Below are 26,460 nucleotides of genomic sequence, written 5' to 3' on the forward strand. Positions count from 1 at the left end.
GTAGAAAAGTATCTATTCGCCTGTCTACTGAGATGATGTGAAGACTGTTATGGTCATGTTTGTGAAGTGCATTATATCACTCCAGTTTGCCTGCCTTTTATTGAATATACCAATGTCATGCTTTGAATCCTAGTAGATCATGTGGAGGATAATAAATCAACTAATAATCTCTTAAACCATCCAATGATTTACAGAAAAGTAGACAAAGTTTTGAATGACTTTTTATTCTTATTTTCCTTTTAAATTATGTAACTGATTATTAGAAACAGTAAAAACAGTGTAAAAACTGAAGCTTTTTACACCATGAAGCATGGGCCTTTTTGCACTTGTTATCAAATATGCTGCTGAAGTACTTCCGTTCCCCCCAGAACAGCTGATGGAATTGACTACTACGATCCTGACTATTATTTAGTCTTCTTTTTCCAGGCTGGCCTGGACAGTCTTACTCCTGTTCAAATATTGTCTCACATCACAATTATGTCTGCCAGAGTCAGTCCTTGCACTTGTGCTCAGTGCTAGGAAAAATACTGCAAACATTCATTTCTCCATAGTATAAGTAAACCTATGTATAGGAAAGAGGAAACACAAAAGAAGAGTTTGTCAGATTATTCTAACAAAAAAATGACTGCCAGGCTAAAACATGAGATCTTTATGTGTTTGTGTTCCCAGGGAGAGATTGGCAGAGAGATGTACATCATCAAACAGGGTGAAGTTCAAGTCCTTGGAGGCCCTGATGGTACAAAAGTTCTGGTCACACTCAGAGCAGGAGCTGTATTTGGGGAGATCAGGTAGGTCCATCACTATTTTTAACACATTCTTTAGAACTGATCAAATAAAGAATCATTGTTCAACTTCTCTGTGGTACGCACGACAGCTACTATGGAAGCCTAGAAAGTTGGTAGGATCAGCTTAGAGGACACTGAGCAAGGAGATACAGGTCAGTGAAGGAAAACCTAAGTGAAGCATCAGAGACTAATCCAGCAAGATCCAAGACCAGAGTTTTGGGCAATGTACACAGGGATATACAGACAGATTTTAAAAAATCTAACACATCTTTGTGTTCTGACATCTGCAATACAGCAAGAGCAAATGCATTTTATTGCCTGTACAGTTAGACTAGGTGTCCTTACAGAGCAGATGGTAAAAATTATAATTAATATTCATCAAAGGAGATTAAAAAAATCTAGAATAGCAAATAAGACTGGTCCAGGAGCTGAAGTAGGGACTAAGTTGACAAAAATCAGGCATTCATATTTGAAAATGTATTTGTTTAAGAGCATTCAAAATGGACAGATCAGTTTTTTGGGTGTAAGTTCATCTGGACAAGAATATTTTTCTCTGGTGACTACAAACATTTTTCATATTCTCCATGTGGTTGCTATGCAAAATCCATTAACTCTTATATGCCATTTTCCCCAATTAGCCAACCAAGTGCTAGATTTTAGGTACTACATCTCCTGCAGAGTTTGGACTAAGGAAAAGTAATAAAATACATTTGCTGCTGCAGGTGATAAACCAGATTCTTGACTTCTTCCAGCTGCCTCTCTGTTACTGTTAATCCTCTTGCTGGTAGCTTTAATCTGCCTTTGGAAAAGCAGTAATCAGCTCTGTGCCAGGGTTACATTTATCTTCTACTTGTGTCTCCCTTTGTGGTAGTGAACACATTCCCATTTGTCCAGCGATGTGCATACAGAACTTGCTTAGACCTCAAGTGGGAAACACCTGATATATCCCATAGATACAGACTTTTCATGGAGTGGGAAAGTGAAATTATATTAGCTCTCTGAGAGGAGGTTATTTGAAAGCTATTTCTCTGTGTAACAATATAATACCTGAGCAAAGCCTCAAACCAAAATACTGTATTGTAAGTTATGTGGAAAAGCTGAGAACGCACTGCTTTTCAGTGCGGGCTGAATAATGAAAAGATAAAAGAAAAAGCTACAGCAGCCCAGGTATGCAACAGACACATAGTTTTCAATTATTTATTAGTCTTGTATTTGGAGCTAGGACTTTGTTTTTTAAACTGAGAAATTATAATGATTGGTTTTAAAACAAGGATGGGTATTTTCAAACTTCTGATCTAATACAGATGAGCACTCGTTTCCACATGAGAACTACACAACAGCCATTAAAGATGCATTTCCCAATACGTGTTGCTCTTCACATAATTGCCAGTACGGCCAGTAAAACTCTCAGCAATGCTATAATCCTTCACTTCTAGTCCTGTTTTGTTCATCATTGACCTACTGCAGCAGCATAACAGTTCAGACACATGTAATTTGCATATAAATGACAGGCAGCGGATAAACTCAAGGAGAAAATACACAGCAACTGGCAGACATCTCCAAAATTGAAGAAAAGCAAAGAAATTAAGCACTAAGCGTATCAGTAGAGATTCACCCTCTTCCTTGTGGAGAAGTGTTAGAAAATAATGAGCTTGTACAGCACCTCTTAATGTACGCTTTGTCAAGGTCTTCTGAACACTGTATAGCAGAAGAAAATGAAAAAATATATTCTTCAATGGATGAAATATTGCTTCATTTAGCACATCCAAGTTTTCCCCTCACTATTCGCAGCATGGTTATCACCTGATATTAGACTGATTTCCTCCTAATTTCTGATTCAAAATGTATTTAGAAAAATATGCCAGCTTCATTCCGAGTGGTAAAACTACATGATTTATAAGACACTTGCTATTTAATCTCAGTCTGTTCAAAAGGCATGTAAATGATGTTTAAAGAGTCTCTGAGGACAAAGGAGCTGAAGAAAACAAAAAATGTTTATTTCAAAAAATTTGCCTGAATTATACTAGAACGCAAGACAAATCCTCTACCAATTTCACCCTTGAAAATTATTACAGAAACAGATGAAGTAATAGCAGTTGCCTTCCAATTAACATCTTACCCTCATTACTACTTTCCTGTGTAGATAATATCAGTTTGGGGAAGCAAAATAATCTCGGAACCAGCGGCAAACAGATTGCTGTCTTAATGAGAACCTGTCTGCACAGACAATTGAGAGAGAAATTCATCTATAACACATCACTTCATTAGCCCAGAGAAATTTACACTTTAAGCCAGATGTCCTCTTTCATCCATTTACTGATATTTCACTAGAAAAACTTCCTATCAGAAAATGGTAATTCTGGAAGAATTAAACCACTTCTCAATTATATGTAAATTTTTGACAGGAAGACCCCTAAACGTTTGGTCTTAGCTTTAGCCGCTCAGCGATTTTGTAACTTGAACTTTTATTTTAAAAAATCAACACTAAAGGGAGTATTTAGCTTTGTGAAAGACTTCATTTTCCACTTTGTCCCAGGATTTGCCACAGCAGCTGCTGTTCAGTGAACTCTGCTCTTTGGTGTTTGACATCCTGCTCAAAAGCAAGATGCTATTTCCCTTTCCTGACTTACCAGTTCTCCCCATATGTACACAGGAGCCCAGCTGAGCCACCACAACCCTGCACGTTCAGCCGATGCACACACCATTCCTTGGATCAATCTGCTAATTTCAATGAATGTCAGCTTCCTACAGAGATCAGCCACTAAAAAAAATAATAGATAAGCTGAGTCATCACTTTCAAAACTTTATACCTATAAATTAAATTTTCTAGCATAAGAACTCAAAGTTATCATATTAATATCACCGCATTTCAGGCTAACAATTGGAGTAAAAACTGAAAGGCAAAAAAAGCAATTTTCTCTATTAATATAGATATTACACTATCAAGAACCATTGCAAGACAAATGTAATTATTTTTTAAAAATTCATCTATCGTGTAACTAGCACACTAGCCAAAGCAGATTCAATCATGAAGTTCATAAAGCTGTCCATAGTCATTCTGTTTGAGGAAGGACTGCCTTGTAAAATTCAGCTCACATCATCACCATAATGAAAAAGTTGATCTCTTTAGTCCTAGTCTGCCTCGATAAAATGAGCTTTCTCTTAGGAAAGCCTGAAAATGATTGTTCAATGACTTGTTGAGAAGTGATTCATCAGAACTCAAAGCTGTTTGCAGTTTTCTTTAGCTGCTTTTCTTATTGTGCAAATAGTTTTCTTCTATCTGAGGAATTGCACAGAATTGTTTAAAAGAAGACTATATACTGCATTTTCAGCTTGAGTTCATGTATTGATTGATATCTTGGGTTGCAGAAAAACTGTGTGTGTGTGCATGTGTAAAAATAGCCTTCTACACACAGTTGCAGAGGTCTCATACTATCCTTTGTAAGTCAAGTATATTATTTGTATTGTCTAATATTTATAATATGTTATATAAATATATTTAGTATGAAAACCAATATTTATATATCCTTGATTAATATTTAGGATAAGTATTAATTCATGTTTTATAGGGTCCATAGTATCCTTTATTAATTACTTTTAAATTTAGAGGTTACTAATATTCTCTATAACTATTAACTTACTGGGAAACATTTAAGGGACAGATTTTTAGGGTGAATCTCCTTGAATACAGTAATAAAGCAATTTTACAACTAAGAGCAAAATGCAACTTCTCTTGCTTAAAACTATAGCTGAGAAGTGATCTCTTCTTAATGTGAGAGGAACAATTTAATTTTTACTTGTACAAGGTCTAATTTTCAAGTGGATATCCTTCCTATGGCCAACTTCTGCTTGCTAAACTGGTCTAATGCCTTACTTTCAAAACAAAATAGCCTTCTTTCTCTGGCAGACACATTTGTAACTGTCAGCTTGAAAGACCTTCCTAATCCCTATCTTTCAACTTGCCAACATTCAAACATGAGATGTGCTATGTGAGAAAAATGAAAAACAGAGCCCCACAGAATTTACTCGCTTGAGAAAATTAAAATTCTTGGGGAATCATTCATTCATTTTAAATAACTCTTTCAATAATAATGCTCTTGTGCTGCTCTGCTTCTGATGTAAATCATTTTCAACAATAAAACTGAGGAAATGCCAAGTTCACATGAGGACTAAAACAAATGCAGTCCTTGCAGTGGGTGCCTCTTGGGAGAAAAGTCTCTGTCTAGCAAGACCTTTCACTGTCCTTTGCCTCTCCATCCTCCTGACCAGCAGTGACAATCTGCCTTCCTGAGGCAAGAAGATATTTCTAATTCCAGCTGCAAAGGGCCTTTACAGAACATCAGATAGAACAGTTGGGTACACAAGTGAACTTTACGATGATTTTAATGGAGAACCATCAGCAAAGAGATTCCTCACTAGGGCAAGTAACAGTGTGACTTATGTTTATTTTCATTCCAGCTTATTAGCTGCAGGTGGAGGAAATCGAAGGACTGCCAACGTGGTGGCTCATGGTTTTGCCAACCTTTTCATTCTGGACAAGAAAACACTCAATGAAATCTTGGTGCACTATCCTGACTCAGAAAAACTTCTCATGAAGAAAGCAAAGTATGTCCCTAATAACAGTTTTTAAATCACATTATTTATGTGCAGAATGGGGAGTTGTGGCTTCTGGACAGATTTGTGTTCCTTTCTTGGAAGAGTAACAAATGTAAACACATTTTTATTTAGAGGACAGATTTGCCTGGTAGTTGTTAGTGGAAGCCATAGTCTTGGCAGGGATTCCAAGGCTTGTGGAAATGTGGTAAGAGGAATGAAGTCCTGAATGTAGTTGCCTTCTCCATTGTATTTAAGGTAACAAAACAGGAGATGGAGATGTGTATCAGAACTCTTTACATAGTCAAGAAAGAAACCGCAGGACAGATGTCAGATAAGGACATAATGACTTAGTTTGGTAAGCTATTTATTTCACAAGCCATCAGCTAGACTCCAAATTGAGAACTAATGCTGAATTTGCATCTTGAAGGCCAGGTAAGACGCTTCCATCTCAGGTATAAAGCAGCCATCCTCCTTCACACTGCTTCTCCCCTTATAAAACCCTCATCTGCTTTGCAATACCTTAATTTCAGCCTGCACTTGTTTATTCTGAAGGATATGGGTGACTGGCTGCTCATGCCTTGGATGGGAATGCTCTCTGCTGGGTAAAAAACTGGCTGGATGGCTGGGCCCAAAGACTCAAATCCACTTGGCAGCCGGTCACAAGTGTTGCTCCCCAGGGCTCAGTATTGGGGCCAGTTCTGTTTAATCTCTTTATCAATGATCTGGATACGGGGATTGAGTGCACCCTCAGTAACTTTGCAGATGACACCAAATTGGGTGGGAGTGTTGATCTGCTGGAGGATAGGAACGCTTTACAGAGGGATCTAGACTGGCTGGACCGATGGACAACTCCTGTTGTATGAGGTTGAACAAGGACAAGTGCTGGGTCCTGCACCTGGGTCACAACAACCCCAGGCAGCACTATATGCTCAGGGAAGAGTGGCTGAAAAGCTGCCCAAGGGAAAAGGACCTGAGTGTATTGGTCAACAGCTGGCTGATTATGAGCCAGCAGCATGCTCAGGTGTCAAAAAAGGCCAACAGCATCCTGGCTTGTATCAGGAATAGTGTGGCCAGCGGGACAAGGGGAGGGATCATTGCCCTGTACCCTGCACTGGTGAGGCCAAACCTCAAATCCTGTGTTGAGTTTTGGGCCCCACAGTACAACAAAGACATTGAGGTGCTGGAGAGAGTTCAGAGAAGGGCAACAAAGCTGGTGAGGAGTCTGGAGCACAAGTCTTATGAGGAGCGATTGAGGGAGCTGGGGCTGTTTAGCCTGAGGAAAAGGAGGCTGAGGGAAGACCTTATCGCTGTCTGCAACTACCTGAAAGGAGGTTGTAGCATGGAGGGTGTTGGTCTCTTCTCCCAAGTAACAAGCAGTAGGACAAGAGGATATGGCCTCAAGTTGTGCCAGGGGATGTTTAGATTTGATATTAGGAAAAAATTCTTCATGGAAAGGGTTGTCAGGCATTGGAACAGGGAAGGGGTTGAGTCACCATCCCTGGAGGTACTTAAGAGACATGTAGACACAGTTAGGGACATAGTTTAGTGGTGGACTTGGCAGTGCTAGGTCATGGTTGGACTCTATTATCTTCAGGTCTTTTCCAACCTAAAAGATTCTATGATTCTAACACCAAATTACAACAGTAGCCCCCAGCTCTACCAGAGCCCAGGGTAAAACCCTTACCCTTTACCCTTTCCAGCTTTGCTCTTGTCACTGGACCTGGAATAAAAAAATTCCCTGGAAATTCTGCCAGATTTTCATCCATGAACGTGACATTTTAGCTTTGCAGGAACTTTGCTCGCTTACACGGCCCTGCCACGTGTTCTCATTCCTTCCTGTCACCAGGGTGCTGCTGAAGGAGAAGGGGAAACCTGCTCCAGGACCACCAGTGCAACAACCTCGGGGTTTGGCTGGTCTGTTTACGCAGAAACAGGAAACTCCAAAATTGTTTAAAGCGATGCTTGGAGGTAAAGGAAAAGACGGCCTTGCTAGGCTGCTGCAGCTGAAGAGAGAGCAAGACACTCAGGTAATGCCACAGCAAAGAGAGCAGGTAATTCCAGGTGCTGAAGAGTGAAACAGGAAAGATACAGGGAGGGGCTGGGGAAATAGAGTAGATGAAAATGTAGCCTTACTGCAATCAACAGCCAAAACTCCCACTCCCAGCAGCTGAGATATAATCACTGTACGTAATCTCTGTAAATACTAATTCTAAAATTTGGCTCAAATCTCCCTGGATCTGGACTCTATGCTGAGCAGAGAAAACAAAAGCAAAGAAAAAGTAATGAAAAAAGCAAGCAAACAAAAATCCTCAAAGAAAGTAAGGATAAAATAGACTTTACAAAGACCCTAAGGGCGTCTGATCTTTTAATTTCATGTAAGCAACAGTAAATACAGAAATATCCTAACACAGTAATCTGATCCAGCTGACTCAAGCACACAATGAACTTTCCAATTCAAAGTCAGATCTTTGGGTGTCACAAATCCCAAAGACAAAATTTAAAGTTTAGCCCACACAGCTAAAACTGATTAAATCTCTAATATACTGCATTTATGAGAAAATTATTATTTTAGTTGATGAAAAATAATTCTCACAGTATACTGCCTTCTGAGAAATGCTAAGAAGAATCTGCTCACTTCTACGTATTTACCCAAAAGCAGCAGAATTCTGCCTCTATAACTGAACTGGCACTGTTTTCATTTATTTTTTTAAGTTAAACAAGGAACTTTGCTTACACAAATGATATAACTTTATGATTGGACCAGAAACATTGCTCAACTTAATGTGTATTTGTGAACTTCATAGCAAATAGGCTTGGCCAAAGAACCGGGGCACTGGGCAATACGTCAAGATTTACAGAACACTTTTCCTTTCTATACTAGTCTAAGTATATAAATCAAGGCAAGACCTAAGGAAGGGTTGTGTGCCCCAAAATGCGTTTGTTTCATCCTGCTGTATTTATAAGCAGATACTATTACTATCCACAAGCTTTTACCAGGTCTTATGTTGACATTCTGATTCTGAAATGTCATTTTTCATTTAGAAACTGATTTTCAGCATCTAAACGCAAATTTACCTATGTTGCCTACCATTCATCACAGTGTCCATGCTGTGCCTTTCCACTGCGTGTTATAGAAATACTTCCTGAATTTCTTCTGCAGCACTGGAAAACATGTAACTTCTTGTTTCTAGGAAACTCAAGCTGAAGCAGAGAAAAAGCCTAAAGAAGAGAAGAAATCCGTGGAGCCAGCAGCCACATCTGCACCCCCACCTGCACAAAAGGAAGAACCAAAGGCAGATGCTAAACCTAAACCACCTGCAGTTATGCAAAGAGGAACCAGTAAAGAGTCTCTGATCATTAGTATGTCTCCATCCCCCAGAGCAGGAGAAGGAGAGATCCTTAAAGTTGAAGTTAAAGAGAAAAAAAATACATAGATGGTGCTTTGGGCTGTGGCCCCATCTATTGTCTTGCTGAATTCAGAGGTCTAGTGTGGCTTTGCTTTTGGGTACAAAAGATTAAAAGTAGAGACTACTCAATAAAAAAATCTACCCTCAACCCCACTTCCTCCTCTCCTGAGACAACCGGATAAATTATTTATATAACTACCCCTTAATGGAGCTTCTGCTGTAATAGGAATTAGAGTTCAGACAATATTTTAGGACCACTTGTTTCTTGTTTAACCCATGCTCTCCTTTTTCTTTTACTCTGTCTTGTTCCTGTCTCTCCTCTTGCCTCTCCTGTTTATTCTCACTTTCTTATTGCTGTTCCTGTTGCTCAATTTACTTCTAATTTTTGTATGCATTCTTTTCTATTTTCTTTTCTGGTTTCCCACCATTGTCCTTTTTCTTGTTACTGCCCTACTGTTGCTGAAGTTACTCAACTTTCTCTCGATGCTTCTCTCTCCTCCCATTATACTTCTAATAAACGACCTGCCTTTGTGACGAGAGTGGCTCAGTGCAGAAAGCTGTGATGCCACATGTTGGGATGTTTTAGCTTGGACAGAGGGTTACAAAACGAAACCATTATCAAAAGATCAAAACCACAAAATACAAAAGGGGGAAGAGGACTGGAGCATTATTGCCAGCCTTTTGAAAGCACGAGAATCTACTCCAGTGTCTTCGACTCTGGTGAATAACCATGGCAAAGACTTGGATGTTCACCGCCCCCGGCCCCAGGGGTGACCTTTAACTTTGGGCTGCTGACTTACACATTTGATCTTATCAAGGGGTTGGACATTAATAATGCTGTCGGAAGAGCAAGCAGTTGACACTAGCCACTTCAAAAATAAAGGCTGTTGTACAAAAAGCAAGACTCACGCTTTCTGTCTCTGTGGTGGATACCTTCAACCAATGCTCCAGTTCTTCACAGACCTTCATCATAGGCCTCGATTGATGGTGCAAGGTGAGCCCCGTTCATCACCGGGGCTGAGCCACATCCCACCTGTGAACTGAAGTAAAGCCTTTCCCAGTGCCACAGCTCCCTGACAAGGAGTTCCCACACCGTCAGCCTTGTGCGTTGACTCAGCGCAGAAAGGGATGCAATACTAAACAAAAGGCTGAAGCTGTGTTTTAAGCTTAATTATCAATTTTTTCACTTCCACGGGTTTGCGCCTCCTCTCTCTCCCTATTCACTTTCACTCCTCACAGGATGTACAGTTCTGGGAACTAAAACCATTATGCAGAGGCCAAGCCAAGAAATGTTAAGGGCAGGCTTCACAGCTGCTCAGCTGACCAGCCAACCAAGGCAGGCACCATGCCAAAATTAAACAATTCACTTTGCGGGCTATATTTGGTCCCGCAGGCTACGCATTCTGCAGGCCTGCTCTTTAAAGCCTTCGAACTTCTCTCATCACAGGCCAAGGTGGCAGCCCAACCAGAATCAGTGGGAGCTTTGCCTGAGTAAAAGCGAGGTTATTGAATTCTAGATGTTGCATATTCCACACGTCCTCTGACATGACAAATCCTCAAATCTCTTTCAAAAAGAAAGTTTTGTCACATTAGCAGTGAGGTCAAGATTCAATTGCTATGTAGGAAGAACCGTCTTTATTTTTTTGTTACTTGGTAATTGATTTGTAAGAAAAAAGCATGTCACAACAGAGATAGAAAGTAAGAAGCGTTATAAAAAATTATTTATCTACTGCACATCCAAAAATCTCAAAATTAGAAATCTTGTAGAAATGCTTCACAAATGAGGCCTTCTGCAAATAATAATGATCTATGTATTTATTACAATATATGGTTCTAACCTCTTTTTGAGAGAGAGAGTTGTTAAAACATTACAGAAGAGGGAAGAAAAACCCATAAACCCCCCTATTTTAACATTTTTGTATGAATGAGTAAAGCACACTCTCATTGCAACAGATCCAGTCCCCTTCTGCCTACACAAACGCTACCAAGATAACTTCAAATGTTTTCACTGTTGGCATATTTAAGTTCATCAGTCACTCACTGACGTAAATTACAAAGTAAGGGCTGAGACCGCAGCAGCATCACACTGCAGCGACAAAGCATCCCACGAGTTGCTGCTTTGCTACAGCTCTTAACAGCTCAGGATCAGCCTGTCAGTTCTGTCTGCTAAATTACCAAATTATGCACAGCTCTCGAGTTCTTAGACCCAAAACAAAAGAGCAGAAATGTCAGCGTTTCCAGAAGATCATGGCCACACAGAGGTAACATCCATCTGGTTTTCTCTGATATCCTGGTTTTCTGTTGTTGGAGTATTTTTCCCTTCCCAGAATTCCTCCATTTTTAGGGGTGGGCAGGGGTGGGAAGGGTCCAGGAATCCACATTGCAAGTATTTATAAGGTTTTCACCAGAAAGAATGACACAAGAAAGGTCAAGATGTAAGATGTAGTAAATCCTTTCAGGAACTAATTTTACCCTGATGATTCCTGACCAGTGGAGATGTCGACTGAATTACTCTGGAGCACTTAGAAGACACAACTTCCAGTACCAAAGCTCCCTCAGGTTCTGTACAGCATCACACTCTGCTGCAATGCTTGTCTCTGGCATCTCGGTTTCCAAATAAAGCATCTCAGACTTGACTACACTTGAATGTAAAGAAATTGAAGGGTGGAATAAGACAAAGTACTTGAAAACTAAAAATAAACAAATCTCCATGCCTCTCTATTTAAAATGTAGATGCTGTTCGGAAGAAAAGTTTGGGAAAACCTGATAATAATTGTATGCATAGCATGCACAGGAGAGCTCTAAAGTGCCAAAGAATGTGAAACACTCACTGCTGAAACTGTCCAACTTCAGCATACCTTCTTGCTAAAAAACATTTTGAGATGTTTAATGAAATATACCCTCCACATTCAAAACCACGGAGTGAATACGCATTTTTCCTCTCATCTGATAACACTTGTAAATCTGAGCTGTTCAGCTTGTGGAATACTCATCAGTGGAACTGCAAAAGCAGCACTTGGCATGATACAGGGAATGCTTAATACAAAAGAACAATACAAAAATAGTATACTGAAATTATATTTTTAATGCATAGGCATAGTAAATCAGTTAGCTCCATCAGAACTGAAGTACATAGGAAAGTAAAAAAAAATCTTATTACAGGTTATTTCTCTGCTGTACATACATATATGTTACGACTATTAAATGGCAAAAAGCATCTGATTATTAAAACTGCTGTACATCATTTTTATCACAAGGTGGCGCCAGTGACCTACAAGCACATTCACTCTCCAATGAATTGACAATATTTTGCTTTGTCACCCTCAAGCTAATAAGGCATTTTTAACATGTAAAAATAAACAAACAAAAAATGGCAAAGCAACAAAATAACTCCCCTCCCTCTCGACTCACAATCTGCTGCATTCCTCAGAATGTTGCTCCAGCCTAACCTGGAAGGTTCCAAATTCCCCCACAAGCTGTTTGCTGTGATCCTCTAAGAGAAGTTATACTGGGAAAATTATTCTTGCTGCTGTCAGGTCTGAAATGCTTTTATTTTACACAGAACAGGGCACATTGAGAAGAAGGTGTCGTTATGCTGCTTAATTCCCTAAGCTTGAGTAACACAGTGACACTTTTACAACAAATGATCATGAATTCTCTACTACCGACACACAGAACACAAACAAAAGGGTTTATGTATTTTATATGCAGCAGATATTTAAAATGATACCTATTAACATACTTAAATGCATTTAAATGCACTTCCATGGCAACTTAAAACAGAATTGGTAAAAGAACTCCAATGCAGCGCTATACTTTAGGCAGACAGCTCAGAGGAACTTCAGTAGTATCCTGTACTCCTATCAGTAGTACTCATCCACATCAGTGAACCTTGACAAACACTAATACCGCATCCAGTTATCCCTGTACATGGAGTAAGTAGCTGTGAAACAGTTTACTGTTCCAAAAATCATACAATATCAATGTGCAGCAGTGTGATTTAGGTTCATTATAACTACTTCCTTGATCTTTATATTTTGTGTTGCATATTTGGCATGACACTTCATCATAATTTTATATATAAAGTAGTCACGCACTTGCACTACACTGATAAAAAGATGACTATATATTTTTATATAATGAAGCAAATTAATTAATTTCAAAAAAGAAAGAACTTGGCTTAATATGAAACAAAAATCTCTTCCTTAGTATTCCACTACTGAAACTTTTTAGGAAGCCCTTCCACCAAGGAAAATGGAGTGGAGAATAACACATACAGGCATGACTGACAACTAGTCAGCTGTCTACAAAATATCTGGTATGTTTTACAGGATGTATAAGACAATCTCAATACATATATCTTTCATCCACCAATGTTTATGTGAATTCAGAGTTTTGACAGGGTTGTATCTGTATGAAAAAAAAAAAGAAAGAGCAGCTCCAGCAACTGAAGAGGTCATATATACTATGAGCTGGTGCCATCTGGAGCACTCAAAGATGATAAATTTAGTGTTAGTCCATTCTGTTCTGACATGTTACAACTAGACCATCCAAAATCAGATCAGTCGGATGTCTAACACTAAACCACTTCAAACGTGAAACTGCAAAATTAACGTTCAGGATGGGCATTTTGGAAGTGATAAATGAGACTTTACATCCACCTACGTTACATGAACTAACAGGATCAGAATTGATCCTCAAAGCCGCATGCAGCTGGGAGACAAGAACGCTTCATCTTTCCACTAAGCAACACAACATGATTTACACTTCCTGTAAACGGTGAATAAAAAGCTTGAGCCAAGAAAATAGAACAGAAATTATTTGCCCCAGGGAAATGAAACCTGATTACAGGATTAGAGCTTATAGACTTTCTTATGTCTCCCTACTGGGAGGGAAAAAGCAAGATTGCATTTTTGCAGGCACTTTTCATTAGTGAGTTCATGAAAAAGAAGCATGATTCAAAATATGACAAAACCAATATAAATTGGGTAGCACTTTCAAGATCTGTCTTTGCTTGAAAATATTCAGACAAAACCTTTTTACCTGAAAAGTACATTCCCACTTCACAAAATGCCCTTTAAAGATCAATAGTCATGGCTGGTTTATGGAAAAAAAAAAACTAAACCACAATAAAATGTGGACATTCTGCTTTCCAGCACAGTACACACCAAAGCACACCTTACAGCCTTTACAGTCCTCAAAGGCTAAGAGTATTTTTCTGAGATGTTAGAGGTTTATCTTGATTCACACTAGTTATTCCTCTACTACCTTAAGGGACTGCTCTCTATAAAAGAGTATATACTTTAACAACTTGTTGGCTCATGTTCACACAGCCTCAATCCCAGGCACTGGCTAAAGGCACTGAGGTGGCAAACGTGACACAGGCACACAAGGAGGGGCCCTGCGTTCTGTTCTGGCCCTCGGCTCATTCTGAAACTCCTGTGACAAAATTGTCCTATGGTGGCTTAATAGACACGGATGTCTGAAGTATTGCAGATTCATTGAAGTACATATAAACTTTTATCTGCTTGGTGGGGACACACCCTCTTTTTCATTTCTGGCTTGTTTTATGATCACTGAGAAACCGCAGTCCCTGGTGTTGATCCCCACAAAAGTAACTGAACACTCCCACTGGCCATATTCATCAAACAGGCAGCTGCTCCCCTTCCAGCTGTTTCCCCTCTTCTCTCTGCATATTCAACCTCTTTTTTTCCCCACTCTTCAAAATAAAATGCATCCATGTAAGCACCGTCTCTCAAATGGACATCAAATATCAACACAATAACAATTATGGCCCTTGAAAGGCACACTTGGCAAAGTGTTTTGCAGGCAAAAAGCTAACAGACATGACCATACAGTGGCGTGTGCATACATGTAGACAGAAGCATCTCAAGAACCAAAGTCAGTAGATAAGCAAGGAAAGCAAGCACGAAGTCTCAGCTGCCCTGCTCAGCCCATTCACTTTGCAGCAGGATTCCTGGGAGGCTGCAGTTTGTAGGTGCTGAAGTAGCTCACCACTTGCTGAGGGACTTCTGCCAGGACACACTGCGCCAGAGCTTCTTTGGGAGACTTATAAAAAAAGAACACCGAGTTTTAGTTTCCATCAACTGTTAACAGAGATCCTAAGATGGGTAACAAGCACATCCTCTACTAGGCCAACTTAAAGTCTGACATTTTACAGAGGAATTTACTCAGTGCCCTTGTGGTGCAGACGGAACCTTCCCTGACATCTTCACCATCTCATTCCCATTCCCAGGCACCAGCTGTCTGCCGTGTTCCGCTGCAGGAACAGGATCTGGGTGTGCAAAGGGTTTGCCATGTCTGAAGATACCTTTTGTCATATGAAATACACACAGAGGGCAGATCTTGCAGTTCAGCCAGGTAAACACACTTCCACTATCTGCCTAAGGTGACCCTTCAGGGGCTTGTCTCAGCATCTGCAAACCAATTCTCATCCACAATATCTGCCCTGCTACAGAGCAGCTCTCCCAGAGATACTGTTTTTACTGAAAGTCTAAGTATCAATGGAGAAAAAAAGCACCTCTTCTTCCAGAAACTGAAAGCATTTGAATATATAATTTTATACTGAATATTGACCCTAGTTAATCCACATCCAAGCACATTATTCAGTAAGCATATTCTGTACTGATTTTGCTCTCCTTCCTCCTTTCAGTTTGCCTGAGTTGCTCTGAGATTAGACAAAGAACTTGTATCAAAAGTAAACATAAAAATACAGAGCAAAAGAAGAAGGTATAAGGAGTATTAGTAACAGGGTTAATACTAAGAAACAAAACAAAATTAGAACATATTGGAATGGTGTCCTGGTTTTGTTAAAAACAAGACCAGTTCTCTTTTAGTGAATTTTCCTTTCAGCTAAGTTCTTCTAAGTACCTCCTAAGTAACTGCGCTTTTCTTCTAAGTAAATGCATGTTTTTCAGACACTGTGCTCCAAAGCTGGTCAGATGACCAATGGAATGCAGAAGAAGCTCATGTTTAGATTTATTACTATGATAACCAAAGTTAACTGATAACTGGACATATTTGCAAGGAGGGGTGGACAGAACAGGTGACTAAAACTGACCAACTGACTATTCCATCCCATATGCATCATACAGCCTACAAAAGAGGGAGATCACGAGGGTCTTGCTCTCTTTGACCATGGCCAGTAAGAGGACCCTGCCAGTCACGCCTGTGATCCAAGGCCTGAGACCCTGCAGCTGCTGGAGCGACACCAGCTCTGTGCCAGACGGGTTAAACGCTGCTTCACCCCAGACATTAAGGACTGGGTTTGTATATTTTGTATCATTTTCTCTATTTGATAGTAACATTAGTAAAGCCTTCAAAACCTTTCCAACTTGAAGTCTCTCTTCCTTCCTCCTTATCACTTTTTCCTATCTAAGGGGAGGGTGAGTGAAGGGGTAACAGTGAGCATCTGCCACAGTTGTTTGTCACCTTGCAGTACAACCTTGACAAATGGAAATAAAAGTATTGATCTTATATTCCCCATCCTGAGCATTTTTTGAATAAACTTTTTCCAGTGATATGATATTTAAAAGTCAGACTATATTAGCCTGTGCATATTTTATTGAGTTCTACAGCAAAAAAATCAGGACTCCATTCTTTCACTGCCTGGGGTTTTTTTGGTCTATTTGCTTTAATGAAAATGAAAACTATCACCACTACTGTGCTCACACACGGCTTCTACTGATTATGACCTCTGTGATTTAGCCTTGAATTTTACCCCTGCTCTAAAATGTGAGACTAAACCACACGTACAAATGGGCATCCACAATAAAAAGCACTTTTCCATATGAACAAAAGCACAGTAAGTTCTTCCCAAATGAAAACCACATTCACATAATCAAGTCTGAGGGAGATTTACAAACATCATTCCCCTGCAGCAACATGTCAGAAATGCAGCACTCAAACCAGAAACAGACTCTTTTTAAACATGAGTCAGCTCACCTATGTGAAGTATTTTTTTTATCATTTGATAAAAAACTTCTCAGAGTTCATTCTGGAGACACTGCAAAGCTTAGGACTGTAAGTAGGATATCCTAGCAAACCCAGCATGCCTCTACAATATTTATTAATCACACCATTAAGATTACTTACATTTTGAAACTTTCTGAATGGAACAAACTGGACAATGTCTCTGACAGCTGGTTCTCCCGATGAGGACCTAAGAACTCCATTGTCACCATCAAGAAACTCCATAGCATCGAAGTCTGCTCCTCCAACACCAACAATTATAATGGACATGGGCAATTTTGAAGCATTAACTATAGCAGTTCGAGTTTGATCAAGGTCTGTTATCACACCATCTGTTATGATCAGAAGTATAAAGTATTGCTGTCAAGACAATAAACACTGTGTTATGACAAAGAAATAGAAAACATGCAGGTATGTACATGTAAAAAAATGAACATACAGACTGCACAGTTGTCACTTTGAGCACCTTCAATGCACTCACTGAATTTTACAATCAAACATTTAAGTTGTGGTCAGGCTTCATCTGTACAGTCCAAATAAATTTATAAGGCAAACATCATCAATCTTTTAAAAGAAGTCACCTTTAAACAGCCACCTCCCAAAAACTCGATGGCATCACCCTTCCTCTCTCCAAAAGCCCCAGACAAACCAACAGTTAACCTATCTTCTGAGTATTTATCCTAGGATAAAAGGCAGTTTATTGAGGTTTTGGACAGAGGAAAGATTTATTGAGGATCTGGACAGAGGCTGGTACCAAGGTGACAGGAGCTACATCCTCCATTTCTTTGTTACCTTAATTCTCTCTCTCTGCTACCTGTGAAACTCGTGTTTCCTTTCTAGTCTACCAATACCTTTATGAAATGCTGCCCTTAGCTTCATCCAGTTAAGAGCAGATGAACAAAGAGTGCGCTACCAAGGGTAATGAAACAGGCTTTCATTTTTTCAGTGTCTTCCTAAAATCCTAAATATAGACATAAACACATTTTTTGCCAAAAAAACATCATGACCATTTTCAAATTCCTTTAAGCATGTTTTCTAGCTGCTTTATGAAGTTAATTACCAAGGCATCCGGCATCCGAGACCATTTTGCAGTATTTTGGTAATTTATTCAAGTACCACTTGAGTTACTTCCACTATAATGCTAGGGCTTCTAAAAGCTGGCATCTTAGCCTCTGTTCTGGATTGAACTATCAAGAACAAGGTAGAAATACAAAGTTCAGAAACTATCAAACCCTTTTCAGACTTCAGGTCTTCTCTCAGGTGGTTCATTTCAGATGATTACTGGAAAGCACAAATTGAAGTTCCAAAGGTACTACCAGTATTCTTAGAAGTCTTCCTCTTCAGTACTTTGCTTCCCATCTTCCCTTATCTGCCTCCAAAATAATTGGTTTTCCCTTATCTTCTTTTCTCATTGCTTCCCACCACTCCATTTCCCCACTTCAACAAAAATGTCTACACAGCAACCATGATCACAGAAAGCTACGACCAGCAGGATGACGGCACATCACACTGGATTTATTTTTCTCTTCTTATACTTCCCCCATACCAGAAAGAAAACAACTCCAAAACTGAAAGCCAACCTAAAGTATCTACAATATGCCTTAAATGCCAAGCCAGTGAACTTTCTCCAATATATTCTTTCAGGCAATAAAAATAAATCTCTTGCTAGGGATATTGCACTCTCAGAAAAAAAAAAAAAGTACAAAAGTTTTGCTACTTTCATAATACATATTGATGACAGTTGCTACTGAAAGACTACCAAAGCAAAACCTTACAAACCTCTTGGCATATGAAAATCCATAACTCTTTTCCAAATTGGTTTGCATAGGTACATTTGTATGCAAAAATAACTTATTTTATTTTCTGATTTTACACGACCTCTGAGATACCAGGATTTGCTGTCATCAATGATTTAGGGTATTTATGGCTTCGGATCTGCTGATCTCACATGGATTATTATCTAAATGATTTGATACTCAAGACTTCAGACGTCCTATTTCTTAATATGCTTAACAACTCACACATACAATTTTAACAGGGAGGAGGGCACAGCACATACAGCACTCAAAGCTTTGTACAGACAGTTGTCTATGTTAGTACTGAGGAGTCAGGAGCTATATCCTCTGTTTCTTTGTTGCCTTACTTAATTCCCTCTCTCAACTATCTGACATGAAACAAGGTCTAGTATTTTTCCCAGGTGAGATAAAATCACTCTCCTACATGCAAAGGATAAAATTAGATGCTAATACCTTTATAGCACTGTAATAACTTTGAACAGAAGATACCATAAAGGTGCCATGTATTTTTAAGTTGATACTTCAAGCCAAAGAGTTTATTTAGTTAATTTGGGAGAAAATTGTTATGTACAATCTGCAAAAATCAGTTAGCTTTTATCTCGTTTTGAGGGTACCAAACACCAATCCACAAGGTACATGGTCAGCTGTTTAAACAAGTATACTTACAAGCTTAAAAGAGAAAAATAATATTTATAAACTAGAAGGGGAAAAAAAAGTAAGAAAAATACACACACTACCATAAAGAACTTACAGATGCTGTTTGCTGTTGTGTAGCTGCAGCAGCAAATCTTGCCACATGATTTATAATTGGAGAAAAATTTGTTGGCCCATATAACTTTACTTGAGGAAGACAAGCCCGATATGCATCAACGATGCCTTGGATTCCTAGAGAACACAAATAGATCATATTAATTTTTCACACTTGATCTTCCTAAAACACTGTATATATCATGTGTTTAAAGAGATGATAAATAGAATTAAAATTAACCATGATTAAAAAAAAAATTATACATGAGCAATGGAGGCCTTCAGCTTGACCAGTGCTAAACACCCATGCTTAACATGCTTGGCTTTTTGCAAATAGAAAGGCCAATTACCATATACTTAAGTGCACGTAGCTGAATTATAACAGTTCTCTCCCCCTGGATGCTTGTGGCAGTTCGTAGTGTGATCAGAGAGGCCACACTGAACAGGCACTAGAAGATTCGTACTCAAACCAGACCACCCCACACCTGCAGCGAAATAGAATTAAGAGGTTTGACAACACGAGGGAACTGTTCACAGCTCACCTCTGCTGTGCCCTGGCTGTTTAAAACACTTCTTTCACAAACTGTTACAGAAGAGAGACCAAATGCTATTTTTAATAACTAAGAAAATGGTTATAAAATTGTTTCCTGCTACACAGCTAAACTCATTATTTAATTAGAACAACATGCTTCACAGTTCACCTTTCAAGTGTTTTTATCCCTTCACTTTAGACATTTTATTCTCTAGGTCTGGTGTTACTTTCTCAGACTTACCATTACAGAATGGGTTTGATGGGTTAAAATTTATTGGGAATTCATGTGACACCTGTCAACACACAGAAGACATAGTCAGGACTGTATACACAATCTCCTCTTGAAGTGTTTTGAGTTGTCTTATGCAGTGCATTTACATATTCCATTACCTGAAAGGAAGGAGGAATTTGTGCACCAAATCCAAAGGCTGGAAACATCTTATCTCTAAAAAAAGCAATTTTGAGAAAATGAAGTGAGTGACTTTCTTTAAAAGCTGTTATAGTTCAGTAAGTTTAGCTAATTAGTGCTGCTTTTGATCAGTAAAAATGCTGCTTATTAAGCACTAAAAGGCAAAATTAAATAGAAGTTCCCCCCTGTAATTGTCTCTAGGACCAAAACCAGTCTTTAACACCGAATTGGCAAGAATGCAAGCATTTATTTAAATTAATGCTGCTCTTCACAGCACAGATGAAAAGCCTTGCTTGTCTGCTGTAAACATAAGCTTCTGGTTGTGATTGCGCAGTAACTACAAAGTCCTTTTTAACTCTGCATTTCAGCTCAGAAGTTTCATTCCAATGTATCTGGTGGCATCTTCAACACTGGTTTAAGAAACTACCACAGAAATCTATACATATATAAAAAAATATTTAAACAAAAATCTAAAACTTACGTATCATAATCCTGAATGACCATTCCCACAGACCAAATGGCTGTTAGGTATTCATTAACTCCATTAGGGCTTAGGTAATGCAGAGAGTCCGGAGAGCGAGGGTCTCCGTTGGAGCCTGTAAAATCTATCCCCACCTGTCAAATGCAATATTTATATCACATCACTGTTAGAGGTAAGATTATGCTTCTTATCTCTGGCAAAGCCAGAGAGAAAATCATGGATGGATGAGTTGTAAACTCGGCATTACCAGGACATCTACAAATCTATCGGGCACAATGCTTAGACGCAGGTTTCTTGGAATATTAACAAGTTTACAACAATGCCGCTATAAAACCAGCAGAAGTTCTGCATCTCTCAGAAGGACTGAAATTACTTTCATCTGTCAGGTTTTCAGTATGTTTACTTTCAGTTACCATTCACAGCAGCTCTCCAACAGCTGTTAAATTAATTTCATCCTGTATTTCGCCATACACAGCTTTCCTCTCAGACGTACAACCAGCGAGCACTACAGGAGCCCTAGTGATAGATCCATCTCTGAGCCAACGGGTCTTCTCTGCTTTGGTGATGGGGCATATTGCTGGGGTAAAGACATCTTACTGTTATTTGTGCTGCACGTGGTTCACAAATCATATCACTTAAGGGTCCTAACCCATATGATTCTTTATTTGTTGCTTTCACTAAGCAAAGGGCCTTGAAAAACACCATCAAGTGCAAAAGTGAAATCTTTGGTCAGAGGAAGAAAGAAAGAAAAAAAAAAAGCTCTTATGAAAAGGAAACTTGAAATAAATCAGAGAACTGTAAATTTCTTCTTGGTCTCCCATCCACACAGCTCAGCTAGTTCCTAACAAACCTAACTATGGGTTCAGAACTTTGTGCCACGAGTAAAGAAAATAATGTTTCCTAAACAGACTGGATGGACTCTGGCACAATGGCTTCCTCCCTTCCATGCTAAAGAACAAAAACAAATCAACAAACAATCAAATCAAGAGCACATGCAATCAATGATATACTTCAGTTTGTTATAAAACTCAAAAGCTACTTTATATGAACAATTTAACTTACTGTGAAATTCAGCTGACACCCACCCATGATGTAATCAAGGAATGTACATTCTACTATGATCTAAAAATAGATATTAAAAACAGAAATTAACTTCTTTTTTTAATGGGAGAAAAACAGTATTATTGCAGCAATTTTTGAGGTTCCAGATTTGTTATCTTTACCCAAAGACAAGACAATAAAGCACTTCTTTTACTGTATACATACCCCACCCACCCACTGCAGTGAGGACATCTGCAGCATGTGCTATCATGCACTCAGTGCCTCAGAATCAGGCCTGTCACAAAATTACAGGCAGGCAACGAAGCAGCTCCAAAAGCACTATCATTTATAAGACAACATGACAGACTTGCCAGATTTTAATTTACCATAAAATGGTGAGTTGGAAAATGCAGAGGTTCAGGAATGGCCTTACAAATACTAAGAGACCTTTGCCATGTAGATGGCATCTTCAAGAGAAAGTGAGGAGGCGGGAGGACAGACACGTGATTCAGCTGTCAATCTGTCTCCTCACATGAATCAGAGCCCTTAAATATTTACTTTATCTGGAACTTCCATGCATTTTAAAGTTTCTTACAGTTTGAGGGTAAAAGCATACTAGAAGACAATTGTTACACCGAAACACATAAAAAACAGTCATGCCAGAATATATTACTGACCTCACAGTGCTTAACGCTCACAATGCCAGAGTTTTTATAGTTTTTTTTCTTCTGTCTTTTCTTTTCATTGATGCACTCAAATTCAACCTGCATGAAGGCAAACAAATTCAACAGAAGCACTATAAATATTATTTATGCAACAAATTTAAAAATTCTTTATTCTAGGATTGATACTTTGGGCTGGTATTAAAAATGCAGTTTGTTTCACTATCAAACAAAATTAAACCCAGTCTGCCCAAAATCAGCAAGAAAAACCTCATTATCAAGACCAAAATCCTCTCTCACCCAAAGGCTTACAAAAATGTTTGTTTAGACAATTGCATTTCAACCAGATGAAGAAATCCTGTACCATTTTTCCCTCTGAGAATCCTGCTAACAACATTTTCTTTGGTAAAGACAGAGTGATTCAGGCAAAGCTTCACTGTTTCCAGCAGCCATGGCAGTAATGTACAAAAGAAAAGGTTTATTTTTAATCTTTCCAGACTCAGTTGTTGAGACTTCATCAACTAAGCCAATATCTTAACCTCCAAGTGCAATCGCCAGCTAGTCAGGTTAAGCAGCTCCTGCCATCACACAGCATATCTGGTGAACAAGCAGTCTGAGGAGATATTCCAGACACACCTTCTGTGTCTGTGTCAGAAATAGGTTCTGCTGCTTTGGTTTAAGTTTTAAAAAGTGATCTTGCAATTAATCTAAAGCAAAAAAGCACAGACAAGGCCAGCACCTAAGAAGTCTGCATGTCTCTTCTTCACCTTCTCTTTTTCACCATCATTTCACCATCAGCATCTTTCTATTTGATGGATTTTGTCTTTCAGGGTCTCATTGTACTATGTTAATTGGTGAGGTTCTCACTAATAATGGCCATGAGACACATGGGATGTATAATATTTCAACTATATTTTATAATCGTCCAACCAGCACACACTGACAGCATGCCTGGAGGGAAGATACACCTTAAGGGATGGGGGGAAAAAAATAAACCACTAATTCTCCAGAGAATGAGAAGCCACCCTTTCACTCCAGTTATATAATAACAGCTTCTTCAGCAACTAAGGATGCAGAGTCACACCCGTGTTCACCTGAAGTAAACTCGAAAGAAGTTGTGCCAAATCTGCCACAGGTGCAGCTGATGTCAGACTTGTGGGAGTAACTAAAGATCACACATGGAATACATAAAGTCAAATTCTAACGTGCAGTGGAAATATTTAACAGGCGTTATCAAATTAATCAGATCATGCAGGATTACAGGTTAGTTAAAATAGAGGAAGCCTGAAGCACATTACTTGTGTTGGTTCTTATCTTCACCTTACTCACACAGCAATAAGTTACTTAGGATAGGTACAGCCACAGTTCTCATGAAACCAACTTTCTTAAAGCACTTCCCAACCTAGCAGATTATAACTTAAAAGTACCTTTTCTTTAAATTCACAAGAGACCGCACCTGCTATGCTACTAGGGGAACAATAAAAACAGATATTTGTATTCTCACAGAGCCTTTACACAACACATTTCACACAGCACAGGAACTCCCTGTCGCAGTTCTTAGAAAAATATGTACCTGAAAATGTGAACATAGAGAGCTGCTAGGTTTGCCTAATTTACAATACTGCTCTATAACAAAAGTGCAACTTAGCAAGATGTCTCTTTTTTTAAAGATTCATAAAATCTTCATTAAAAAAGCAGAAAAAAAGATTTTACTAAATACTCCTGTTCCTTGTTTGTTGGGGTTTTTTTTGGTTTTTTTTGTGTGTGTGTTTTTTTTTGTTTTGTTTTTGCACGCTTTAATTACAATAATAAGTATCACTGTCAGCATTGAAAGCTAAACTGACACCACCTACCTCCCAAAAATCTAGGAAAAAAAGAGAAAAACACCTAAAAGCTCCAACTAGGCAGCATATGAATTACATGCATACGAGTCCAAAATTCCTTACAAACATTATAAAACCTTAAGAGGCATTAAACGGAACTGTACATAATTCAAAATGAATTCAGAAACTGGTATTTAGAAGAAAAGCATGGCAGGGCACAAAGCAGCAACTGAAAAACCACTACAGTCAAGGCTGACTCTTCACATTCAACAGCTTTGAAGGATTAAGTACAAATTGAACACTCAAGATGTTAGAAAAGCACAAGCAGGCACTCACTATATTCTGTTATTATTAATGCAGGAGCTGTTCTGCAGGTTTTACAGAAACAAAGGAAAAAATGGTAAACGATTTTAACAACATACATGACCATAAACCACTTTTACATTAAGGTTGCTATACTAACCTTCTTCAAAATTTAACTTTGCCTATTAAAACATTTGCAAATTGTTATAGTTCTTAAGAACATGAAGGGTAATTTCACTCTAAAGAAGAGCCATCTAAGGTAACACATTCAATTGCATTTTCATGCATGGGCATAAACATCAATTTTCTCCATATTCACTAGAATACGCCTGATAGTTGATAAGTACCATACTTGAAATAAAGTAATTAGTAAAATCTGCCTTTCAACTGCAGTGACATTTGTATTGCGTTCTTTGACACTTCCAATTCTTTGATTTCTATATTGTTATGATTAATGAAATTCATTTGTGATGACAGTTGGGTATTTAGATATGTAATATTAAAAACTGTAACCAAGATACTCATCCTAGGAAAGTGGATGCATAACATAAACGCTGAGTCAGCCTCAAATACAGTAGATTGTTAATGTGTAGCCTAACTCAGCTTCAATAGCTGCAAGACAAGTGACATAATTTTGCTCCAGAATGAGTATATCAGCTTATCAAGGACACACAGGCAGTTCAGACTGTGTAAGACTTACAGGTGAGGACCTTGACGCTTCCTTCAGTTTTGACATTGTAGTTTGAAAACTTCCTATGAGATCATGAGACCCATCACTGTCATAGTCGTAGCACTCAACCTAAAATGAAGCATTATTCAGTGTTAGTAACAGAAATGGCCCTACAAAAGCAATAAACGCTGCAATGACATTTCTTGTTCAGGCAAACCTGAACGTCCAAAACCATACTTAAGTCTCTTATTATCATGGAGATTTTTCTCACACTGCAGTCTTAGAACTGCACAGAGTTGCATCTAAAAATTACAGATTAAGATTGGGTAAAAGTCAATATACCCAGTTTCAGATCAGATCTTCCACTTAAGCAAAGGAAGATACAAGAATACTAAGCAGTGCCAGGTCCTGCGTGAGCAGGTAACAGCAATTATACTGAACTATGTTTCAGGAGTGAGGGGGTGTTAAGAAGAATAGGAAAACAATCTGTAATTTTTTTTTCTGTCCTCACAGATTAAGAGACTTAGTTTTTCAGAGGTATTAAGGAAATTTAACAATCTCTGAGCATCCAGCTAAAAACTTGGTAAATCGGCTATTCAGTGATCATGAGAGTTATATTAATACTTTTACATTACTTTATTAAACTTCAAAATAACTCAGAATTTAAAAGTATATGAAGGTTCAGCCCTAAAACTAGAAAAAAGACTTGATCTTTTTTTTAAGATTAGCAAATTTAAACAGTCACTATGACCCACACTTCATGGATCTGAATGTCAACTAAAATGCCTCTTTTCCTCTATTCAATGTTTAAGGCAAAGTTTTACTATACAATAAATTCGTCTTTTAACACAGCAATCCACCAAAGAAGGCAGAACAAGGGAAAAATACATTTTTGCATGTGTTTGAAAGCTTATTAGTTTGAGTGAGCATCATTTTACCACTCTTACTTTATAGTGTCCTCGATTTTTGTTTTTAAAAAGCTCAACTTAGGAATGTGCCCCAACTCCCTTTCTAGATAAAAAGCTCAGTATTTATCTATAATAGCATATGCTAATTCCATCCACTTCTGATATTTTTATTTCAGTTTAGCAACAGAGACATGCTAGCTAAATTAAATTAATCAAATCACAGAAAACAAGTTAAAACAATAATAAAAAAATAACAATAACGAAGTCGAAGTAGGCATCCTCTATTATTTGGAATCAAAACAAACTCC

General features: G+C 38.5%; 2 protein-coding genes across 5 annotated transcripts in view; one reads left to right on the top strand and one right to left on the bottom strand.

Annotated features, from left to right (window-relative positions):
* The window catches only part of CNGB3 (cyclic nucleotide gated channel subunit beta 3), a gene marked incomplete at both ends in the record, with an annotated part of 59,898 nt that extends 52,442 nt beyond the window's left edge, over positions 1-7,456 (top strand). Inside the window, 3 exons of the mRNA XM_082046277.1 lie at positions 670-788; positions 5,244-5,390; positions 7,228-7,456. Of these exons, the coding sequence (XP_081902403.1) occupies positions 670-788; positions 5,244-5,390; positions 7,228-7,456 (495 nt within the window). The remainder of the gene's footprint in view (positions 1-669; positions 789-5,243; positions 5,391-7,227) is intronic.
* A 4,397-nt stretch (positions 7,457-11,853) lies between these two features.
* CPNE3 (copine 3) overlaps positions 11,854-26,460 on the bottom strand; it is a 29,706-nt gene continuing 15,099 nt past the window's right edge. For all 4 annotated transcript variants that reach the window (XM_082045005.1, XM_082045007.1, XM_082045008.1 and 1 more), the window contains 9 exons: positions 25,275-25,373; positions 22,464-22,550; positions 21,808-21,867; positions 20,746-20,879; positions 20,246-20,300; positions 20,097-20,148; positions 19,328-19,461; positions 16,904-17,140; positions 11,854-14,857 (listed from right to left, as the gene is read on the bottom strand). In XM_082045005.1, the coding sequence (XP_081901131.1) occupies positions 14,747-14,857; positions 16,904-17,140; positions 19,328-19,461; positions 20,097-20,148; positions 20,246-20,300; positions 20,746-20,879; positions 21,808-21,867; positions 22,464-22,550; positions 25,275-25,373 (969 nt within the window). In that variant the 3' untranslated portion in view covers positions 11,854-14,746. The remainder of the gene's footprint in view (positions 14,858-16,903; positions 17,141-19,327; positions 19,462-20,096; positions 20,149-20,245; positions 20,301-20,745; positions 20,880-21,807; positions 21,868-22,463; positions 22,551-25,274; positions 25,374-26,460) is intronic.

This window comes from Streptopelia decaocto, assembly GCF_964273445.1.
Source record: "Streptopelia decaocto genome assembly, chromosome: 2".
Lineage (NCBI taxonomy): Eukaryota > Metazoa > Chordata > Aves > Columbiformes > Columbidae > Streptopelia > Streptopelia decaocto.